General features: G+C 42.9%; 1 protein-coding gene across 1 annotated transcript; it reads left to right on the top strand.

Moving 5' to 3' along the window:
* Positions 1 to 1,906: 1,906 nt before the first annotated feature.
* On the top strand, positions 1,907 to 9,938 carry LOC141907482 (uncharacterized). The gene is made up of 10 exons (XM_074797138.1): positions 1,907 to 2,106; positions 2,448 to 2,599; positions 2,679 to 4,954; positions 5,555 to 5,748; positions 7,158 to 7,245; positions 7,554 to 7,638; positions 7,827 to 7,971; positions 8,296 to 8,392; positions 8,470 to 8,577; positions 9,494 to 9,938. The coding sequence occupies exons 2-10, from the start codon at positions 2,468 to 2,470 to the stop codon at positions 9,906 to 9,908; spliced, it is 3,540 nt and encodes a 1,179-aa protein (XP_074653239.1). The 5' UTR covers positions 1,907 to 2,106; positions 2,448 to 2,467; the 3' UTR covers positions 9,909 to 9,938.
* The last annotated feature ends 494 nt before the right edge of the window (positions 9,939 to 10,432 follow it).

Raw genomic sequence — 10,432 nt, 5'->3', positions numbered from 1 at the left:
AAGGAAAACTTTAATTTTTATGGTCTCTTTATAGCAATGAATATAATATAAATTGCTAACCATGGATATAGGTAATCTTAAGTTACTATAAAACAATAATTTTGAAGCGAGACCTCACACGGCAGCTCGCGCCATTTTGCAGAGCTTCTCGGGACCTGTGGTGACAGGTCTGCGTTAAAACTGATGAAATGAAGGAAAACTTTAATTTTTATGGCCCTTTATAGCAATGAATATAATATAAATTGCTAACCATGGATATAGTTAATCTTAAGTTACTATAAAACAATAATTATGAAGCGAGACCTCACACGGCAGCTCGCGCCATTTTGCCGAGCTTCTCGGGACCTGTGGTGACAGGTCTGCATTAAAACTGATGAAATGAAGGAAAACTTTAATTTTCATGGTCTCTTTATAGCAATGAATATAATATAAATTGCTAACCATGGATATAGGTAATCTTAAGTTACTATAAAACAATAATTTTGAAGCAAGACCTCACACGGCAGCTCGCGCCATTTTGCAGAGCCTTCGGGACCTGTGGTGACAGGTCTGCATTAAAACTGATGAAATGGAAAAAACTTCACTTTTTATGGTATCTTTATAGTAATGAATATAATATAAATTGCTAACCATGGATATAGGTAATCTTAAGTTACTATAAAACAATAATTTTGAAGCGAGACCTCACACGGCAGCTCGCGCCATTTTGCAGAGTCTTCTCGGGACCTGTGGTGACAGGTCTGCATTAAAACTGATGAAATGAAGGAAAACTTTAATTTTTATGGTCTCTTTATAGTAAAGAGTATAATATAGATTGCTAAACATGGATATAGTTAATCTTAAGTTACTATAAAACAATAATTTTGAAGCGAGACCTCACACGGCAGCTCGCGCCATTTTGCAGAGCCTTCGGGACCTGTGGTGACAGGTCTGCATTAAAACTGATGAAATGAAGGAAAACTTTATTTTTTATGGTCTCTTTATAGTAAAGAGTATAATATAAATTGCTAACCATGGATATAGGTAATCTTAAGTTACTATAAAACAATAATTATGAAGTGAGACCTCACACGGCAGCTCGCGCCATTTTGCAGAGCTTCTCGGGACCTGAGGTGACAGGTCTGCATTAAAACTGGTATAAATTGAAAAAAAACTTCATGCTTTAAATTGATGAGTAGATTTAAAATCAGTCTCAATAAAATCAGTTTCTATATTGCATTCGGCTCTTTTACATGTACATCATAAAGACAATGAATATAAATAGTGAGACTTCATGACTGATGACAGTGAGGAGTGTTGCTGAACTGTGATATAGTGAGCAGATAATTTTCAGTGTCTTATTGCGGAAACGAAATATCAAGACCTCGATTCATCTAGCGAAAATATTCTCTTATAATGTGCTCTTACTTCTACATTAATTAATTCATCTACTAAATTAAAACTTATTTTTTTCCCTTAAATACAGAAATAAGTCATAGTTTACACATAAATATTTTCTTCTTATAAATCAACCTTTCAAATGAATTATTTGTCAGAACATTTTCCTTATCGTTATTGTTGAATCATTTTCGATATTAACGACGGGTCAGAATATTCATTCAACTCAAAATGTTCTTCCATTCGTCTAGCACTCTCGTCTCGTTCGCCGTTTCGTCAAATATTGTCATGAGTTTGGGTTTTTTCGGGACCTGACATGACAGGTCAGACCTGTCATGTCAGGTCTTAAGACCTGACATGACAGGTTCTGGAAACTCTGCAGACAGACATCAATCCTATTTTATCGACACTGTTCGTCGACTTCATGTTCGAATTAGTGAAAACAGTTTTAGCGCTTCATTATCGGCTGGCAACCTGCCAACAGCCATTAAAATTATTATTTTAACAGGGGTCCGGCTAACTCAATTCAATTCAACATTTTATTATTACCGTACCCCTACACAGGCGCAGTCCGATTGGTGGCACTATCATCCGTTGTATCGACTGGGAAAAAAGCTTTGTGACATAAAATTGCACTAGCTCGGGGGACAAGTGATAATCGATAACCTACTCGCCCTGATGAGAATATACTTGTCCCGGGCAATCGGACAAGTGTTTAGATCGAACACTGTAATTTGACAATTTACTGTTGTTCCCTCCTTTCCTTATTTTGAGTAGATTGTTGTCTAACCTTCTTTCCATGGCTAAGCAGCAGGGGAGCTGTATCCTTGCAGTCCAGGGGCCAGTTGCTCAAAAGATGGTTAAAGATAACTGGCCGTTAAATACCATAGTAACAATGAAATTTCAATTGTCACCATATCAACTATCCACTGGTTAACTATAACCAACTTTTGAGCAACCGGCCCCTGGTGATCTCCATGGCTCTATAGTGAACCCACCCAGTGCCAGACATGAATCGCGTTAATCAAACTAAAATATTGTTGCCTATTTTTTTACATCGATATTTTTAGAATCAAATCGTACGGTTATCATGGAAACGGGCGTCACGGAAACAGGCGTCATGGACACGGGCGTCATGGAAACGGGTGTCACGGAAACGGAATCTAACGAAATTAGAAAGAAAGCGAAAAAAATCGGGAAAAAAACCAAGAAAATAAAACCGGTAAAAAATCAGTTTGAAATCGAATTGGAAAATTTCACACAGCGGAAGATTTTATAGAATTAGAATTTATTTATTTCAGACAAAGAAGAAGAAAGAATTGCCGAAAATAGATCCATCTGATCCGCTGTACGCGCTGTGGCTGTCTGACGATAGTGATGACGATTTTCAAATCACAAAAATAAAAAAACGACCTACAAAGAAACAGAAGCCGGCGCGACCTTCACCTGCACGACCTTCACCTGCACGACCCTCACCGACGCGACCTTCACCTGCACGACCCTCACCGGCGCGACCTTCATCTACCCGACCTTCAACTGCGCGACCTTCACCCATGCGTGTTGCGCAGTCTTTATTTAGAGATATAGACGAGGTTGATGATTTAGAAACGGAGTGTAGACCTGTAACGTTAGTTCCAGATACTGATGATGAGAATGAAGAGAATCGAGCTTCTAAACATCAGGTCATCGACTGTTCAGTGTGTATACCAGAGACTCCTTTAGAGGTTATAGATGGAGCCACTGTTCAGCCTGCTGTAGATGGCACCACTATTCAGCCAGCAGCAGATGGCGCCACTGTTCGGTTGGCTCATATCAATGATTTGGCGAATGAAATTTTATCAATCAGCGCAAATGGAAAACAGCTGGAAACGAATACTACTCCGGGAGTAGACAGAACTGGAGGAATCATTACTCCAGGAGTAGATAGAACTGGAGGAATCACTACTCCAGGCTTAGTCAGAACTGGAGGAATCACTACTCCAGGAGTAGACAGAACTGGAGGAATCACTACTCCGGGAGTAGACAGAACTGGAGGAATCATTACTCCAGGAGTAGATAGAACTGGAGGAATCATTACTCCAGGAGTAGACAGAACTGGAGGAATCACTACTCCGGGAGTAGATAGAACTGGAGGAATCACTACTCCAGGAGTAGATAGAACTGGAGGAATCACTACTCCAGGCTTAGACAGAACTGGAGGATGTATTACTCCAAGAGTAGATGCTGTACGGTCGCGTATATCTTCACATAAGACGAGTACTCCGCTCTTCACACCGTTAACAACGCCCTCTACTGGAGCACGCAGCGTTAATCATTCTAAAAGCGTTTGTTTTTCGCGAATCAATGAAGTGAAAGAATTCGGTGAATCGTCGCTAGGCAACAAACAATCGATTCTGATCAACTCGTTTACGGATGCCGAGAATCAACATCTCGAAATGAGGACGAATTTCGAGGATAATTTCGATATAAACATCGACGGTCGCTCGGTTACCATGAACTTACCTCAACCGGTCGTAACTACGGCGACTACCGATTACAACAATGACACCGGTAAAACCGCAGCGACAACGATGGCGGAAACTCCGTCTAAGAAGAAATTACATTTACACGTGATGTCACCGGTGAGCAGTAAAATATCATTCCAAATATCACTCACTGACGACAATGAGGAAACTAGTCGACTGAACGGTCAATCGACCAGTCGACTGACTCCGAGTCGAAGTCTCAGCGATTCAAATCTAACTCAATTTCACGATAAATCGTTACAAGTATCGTTTGAGTCGCCATCGACAACCGATCGTAACGATACCGGCATTACAGTGGCTCCTGGTGTCGACGCGGCTGCTGTCTCCGTTAGTTCGGAATCCGGAACGTACTATAGCCCTGAAGCCGGCTCGAATTCCGGCAACAATAGCCGTTGTGCCGGTAACCGTGGAAATGTCATAGACTGGTTAACGGACGATGACGATGAATTGTTGGCAGATATCGCTACATTTTCAAATCGGTCAGCATCAAAAATACAAACTGTTATAAAATCCAACGTTTTACGAAGCCGTAGTCCGGAGAAATCACGCCGTAGTCCGGAGAAATCACGTCGTAGTTCGGAGAAATCACGCCGTAGTCCGGAAAATTCATTCACTATTCATCAACCGGAAAGTTTAAATACATTTTCACAACATTTGATAAAAAACGGTTTAAATAAAACTCAGTTTAGATCTAGTATCGATTCATACGACGCACCATCGCCACCTGGTGGTGAGATATTACACCAATCAGCAGCAGACGTCAATCAGCAGCAGACGACCGCTGATTACGTAACTAAGTTCCTCACACATCGTGCTGTTGTCAGTAGCGATGACGATGAGGATGACGATGATTTTGAGAAGTTTTTAACGTCTGTGAAAACAGTGAATCGAAACCCTAGCGATAACGATGATGATGATGAGATGAATGATGATAGTTTCATTGTTCCCGATGATTACTATACGAGCGATGAAGATGAAAGCGATGATGATGAAGCTTTTTATATAAAAACAACGAGAAGAATCGAAGAAAAAGAAGAGATTTACAAAGAGAGGTTTGTATTTGAAGGGGAGGCTCTAAACCTGTTTACTCTAAACCTGTTTACTCTAAACCTGTTTACTCCAAACCTGTTTACTCCAAACCCTGTTTACTCCAAACCATGCTCACTCCAAACCCTGCTCACTCCAAACCCTGTTTACCCTAAACCATAGATGCTTACCCAGTGTCCGATCTAGACACTTGTCCGATTGCCCGGGACAAGTATATTCTCATCAGGGCAAGTAGGTAATCATTACCACTTGTCCCCCGGGCTAGTGCAATTTTATGTCACAAAGCTTTTTTTCCCATTCGATACAACGGATTTCTTAACACTCTCGTTTTCGCGATAGAATGGAAGATTTTTCAGTAAAGGAATCATAGTGCCACCAATTGGACTGCCTGTGTAGGGCAAGTAGCTTTTGGAGGGGGGCAAGCAAAATTTCAGATATGCTTGCCCCCGGGCAAGTGGCTTTCATTCCTTAGATCGGACCCTGCTTACCTTAGATGTTAAATTGATGTTAAATAGTTGTAATTAGGAGTTAAACCTGTTTGTAAAACTGTGTCCTGGAGTTCATATCATGTGGAAACTTTGGTTGACGTTGTTCGTTTATTTCAGGGAGATTGTTGAAGTCAGCTCGCAAAACGGTGATGTCACCACACGAGTCGATGATGTCACAAAGCGAGTCGATGATGTCAGCTCGGGAGATGATTGGCTGCCCTATTGTGTAGAAACTCCGTGTATTACTAAACAAACCCGATTGCCTCAAACAGCACCGCCGAAAATTACATCTTCTCGATATAAACAACCAGGTAAAAATAACCGTCTATTTTCGCTGATTTGACTGATTTCGCTGGTAGTGTGAATGAAACCGATGAACCGTTGAGATCCAGTGTCGTGCGACACTTCACACTGTGACTGGTCACACTAATGTCTATTTCACCTGACTTGAGAGCATTCCGGGTGGCCTAGCTCAGTCAGTTTTGGTAGTACATACCTGATAAAGGTCTTAATAGGACGAGAAAGGACAGGCAGTCGACCTAAATCATCATTTTTTAATCCATTTGAAACTGTATTGAAGGATATACAAAAAGTCTTCACTGAAAGGGGTTAAATGAAGAGAAGTGACTCCATGATTTGAAAGTTTAACAATATGTTTCCATGCCTACGTATCAAATTTCAGTTGGTAGGCATGGAGACATATTGTAAACCTTTCAAATCATGGAGTCTCTTTTCTCTCAGGAACACCTTTCAGTGAAGACTTTTTGGATATCCTTCAATACAGTTTAAAGTGGATTAAAAAACGATATTTTAGGTCGACTGCTAATGTATTCTGTTCCTATTAAGACCTTTATCAAGTATGTACTACCAAAACTGACTGAGCTAGGCCACCTGATGTGGTCTCAAGTCAGGTTGCAATAGACATTAGTACTAGAGTACATGTAATACCACTGGGTGGCGGCCACTTTACTAGAAAAGTCAAGGATTTTTCCTTCCTTTAAAAATGTCATGGAATAGTCGCGGCTGAGGGAAGATTTTGAAAAAAGCTATGACTGAATTTGTTAATTCGTCGATATCTATTTATTTCAATCACAGAATTGAGGTGAATTATTCAGGAATATATTTCGGGTTCCAAATCTTCTCGTCATTTTATCATCAAACTTTATCGTAATTGAATTCGCTCCACAAAATGTATCGAGAACACTTTAACACGGAAACCAGGTGTTACGGCGCTTCGGCTAAGCGTAAAAGAGGGAATTGGTTGGAATGCGATCGGACTTGGAGGAAATTTATAAACACCGCAGATCAAGGAGGCGTTGGCAAAGTTCGCAAAATCGAAAAACGCGAATCTGAATTCAGATGTTCGTCGCAAAATCACGTCGATAATTCTTTGATGAAATATGTTTACGAACCGTTTAAAGATCCGCGTCCAGAAAACAGGTCGCTCGATGACTGGCAGTTCGATACACCGACGCCACCTAGCGATGATTTCTGGGACTATATCAGAGATTATATTCGGGTAACTGGATCGAAAACCTACCGAAAACTCATCGAAATTTACGGGTTTATTTACAACGACAATAATCACAATTACTACAGCTTTACTCCGCCGAATATAGGTAAACCGGGATTAGGTTAATCTCGGGATAACTAGTGAAGGCGTAGGATACAAACGTTTAAAAATCAGTGAATTCAAATTTCAAATATTGTTATTTTTCAGATAAGTCACGTGTGTGTAAAACGTTCAGTTTCCTGAAGTCTCTTGACTCGACGGTCGACAGTCAAAAACGTCATCCGAAAGCTGAAAAGTGAGTTGCTATTGGTAACCGTATGACCCTTATTGTCGGTCGTCTGCCTGGCTGTCTGCCTGGTGCACCACCTAGCGGCAAAACTAGGCGCTAAAAGGCCTTGAAGATGACCTCATAACTCGGGAATGAGGTTTAAATACAAAAAGTTGTCATGTAAAAATTGAGGCTTTGGTCCTAGATAAAAGATTTCTAAAATACAAGAAACTAACGCATGGTTATTTCAGAATTCGAGATTCTGATCCCAACAACTGTATTAAATTAAAAGGCAACAATGAAAACTGTTGAATGTTGTTTTTTTTTTTTTTCAGATACATGAAGAATTTTGTGAAACATCGCGACGAATTGACGACTGAATTGATGGATTTATTTTGTGAAACAATCTTTAAAAATCAGGTATAAACTGTGGAACTGGGTGTGTGGAACGGGGCGTGTGGAACTGGGCGTGTGGAACTGGGCATGTGGAACCGGGCGTGTGGAACTGGGCATGTGGAACCGGGCGCGTGGAACTGGCTGTGTGGAATTGGGCGCGTGAAACTGGGCGCGTGGTGGATTGTTAATGATATAAATGTTTATTGTTGTAGTTCCCAGTGGATACGGTATCTGTAGAATGGAACGTCAGATTAACTAAATCCGCTGGATTATGTTACCCTCGGTATCAGGATAGGATTAAACGTCTCGGAAGAATCGCTCTCATCTCACTGTCGATTAAAGTCTGCGATACTCCAGGTAAAATACCACTAGGGGGCGCTTTACTGATCAGTACTGATTTCCGGTGGTCACATGCTGCTGTGTGGATCTATCCACGCTGCTATGTGGATCTATCCACATCCCTCCCCTCCTCCCCCTCCCTCCTCCCCTCCTCCCCTCCTCCAGTGATCCCCGTGTAATGTAATACTATTTTACAGATCGAACTCGTGATACTCTGATACATGAATTGTGTCATGCTGCTGTGTGGATCTATCCACATCCCTCCCCTCCTCCCCCTCCCTCCTCCCCTCCCCACCCTCCCCTCCTCCAGTGATCCCCGTGTAATGTAATACTATTTTACAGATCGAACTCGTGATACTCTGATACATGAATTGTGTCATGCTGCTGTGTGGATTGTTAATGGAGTTAAAGATGGTCACGGTCGTGTTTGGAAGAGTTGGTTAGTTTCATCACATTCTCTGTGTCTCTGTGTCTATTTCACTGTGTTTTTATTTCTCCATGTCTCTGTTGTTTCAGGGCTGCTCGAGCTAATCATATCTTCCCGGAATTGCCTATTATTGAACGTTGCCATGACTACAAGATCGCCACCAAATATACATATAGATGCCTCAAGTGCGGCTACAAGTGAGTTTCACCCCCTTACATCCTCCCCGGCCTCTCACATCCCCTCCCCGGCCTCTCACATCCCCTCCCCGGCCTGGCCCCCTCACATCCCCTCCCCGGCCTGACCCCCTCACATCCCCTCCCCGGCCTGGCCCCCTCACATCCCCTGCCCGGCCTCTCACATCCCCTCCCCGGCCTGGCCCCCTCACATCCCCTGCCCGGCCTCTCACATCCCCTCCCCGGCCTGGCCCCCTCACATCCCCTGCCCGGCCTCTCACATCCCCTCCCCGGCCTGGCCCCCTCACATCCCCTGCCCGGCCTCTCACATCCCCTCCCCGGCCTGGCCCCCTCACATCCCCTGCCCGGCCTCTCACATCCCCTCCCCGGCCTGGCCCCCTCACATCCCCTGCCCGGCCTCTCACATCCCCTCCCCGGCCTGGCCCCCTCACATCCCCTGCCCGGCCTCTCACATCCCCTCCCCGGCCTGGCCCCCTCACATCCCCTGCCCGGCCTCTCACATCCCCTCCCCGGCCTGGCCCCCTCACATCCCCTGCCCGGCCTCTCACATCCCCTCCCCGGCCTCTTTAATCCCCTCCCGGCCTGACCCCCCACATCAGAAACCTCAGGGGCCGGTTGCTCAAAAGTTGGTTACAGTTAACCAGTGGATAGTTGATATGGTGACAATTGAAATTTCATTGTTACTATGGTATTTAACGGCCGGTTATCTTTAACCAACTTTTGAGCAACTGGCCCCAGAATTTTATTTAAAAAAAAATGCTTTTAGTCAGGGAGATTAGTTGAAATGACTAAATCGCGCCTAAAATCAATCAGTGTCCGTTTATATCCTTTGTATTTGACTGTGGAGATTGATTGGATATAAAAGGGCGCCCCCTATCTGTCAACGACGTATCATAATAAATTGTTTGAATATTTCCAGGATAAATCGTCACAGTAAATCATTGAATGTAAAGGAATCTATTTGCGGTATTTGCGGCGGTGAATTCGAATGTCTGTTGAATAAAAAAGACGGAACGTTGAAACGTACCGAGACAAAAACTCCGAATAAATTCGCTTTATTCGTTAAAAATCACTACAGCGCAATCAAACAACAGCAGCAGACGACAAGCGGTTGTAAACTGACGCATAAACAAGTCATGAATAAACTCAGTGTTCAATTTAAAGAGTTTAATAGAATACAGGATATTACTAAGGAACCTGCTGCCGGTGAGACTGCTGTGACTGCTGCTGATGCTGCTGATGCTGCTGATGCTGCTGCTGCGACTGCTGCTGATGCTGCTGCGACTGCTGCTGGTGCAGGCACTAATGCTTCCAATATCTTTGATTTGTGCTAAAAAATTATTAATCGCAATTAATAAAAAAATGACAGGAAATTTTGTATTTTTGGTGTCTTGTTGTTCTTGCTGGTGACGAGTGACACGAGGAACCTCTTGATAAGAAACAGCCCTCACTGAGGATATCTTATACTCTCAATCAGGGTATTTGAATTTTTGATGTCTTGTTCTTGCTGGTGATGAGTGACACAAGCAATCTCTTGGTTAGAGACGACCCTCACTGAGAATAGATTTTAAAATTTAATCCGGAAACCTGAATTTTTGGTGTCTTGTTGTTTTTGCTGGCGACGAGTGGCACGATCTTATGTAAAGATTAAAGTGAATCAACATTTCCATATGAAAAAAATATATTGTCTGTTGAATAATGTGGGATTCGAACCCGTAGAGATTGGGAACGGGTTTAAAAGCAGGTGCGGCGAGCACTAATTGACCCGGAATCCCGTTATTGTTGATGACGTCATCAATCTTCACTTCATTCATCACTCGTGTTTTCACTATTGGGCTCTCCCCGGTGTCTCGACCAA

Source organism: Tubulanus polymorphus, chromosome 6, assembly GCF_964204645.1.
Source record: "Tubulanus polymorphus chromosome 6, tnTubPoly1.2, whole genome shotgun sequence".
NCBI lineage: Eukaryota > Metazoa > Nemertea > Palaeonemertea > Tubulaniformes > Tubulanidae > Tubulanus > Tubulanus polymorphus.
This window is presented reverse-complemented; position numbering and strand designations above follow the sequence as displayed.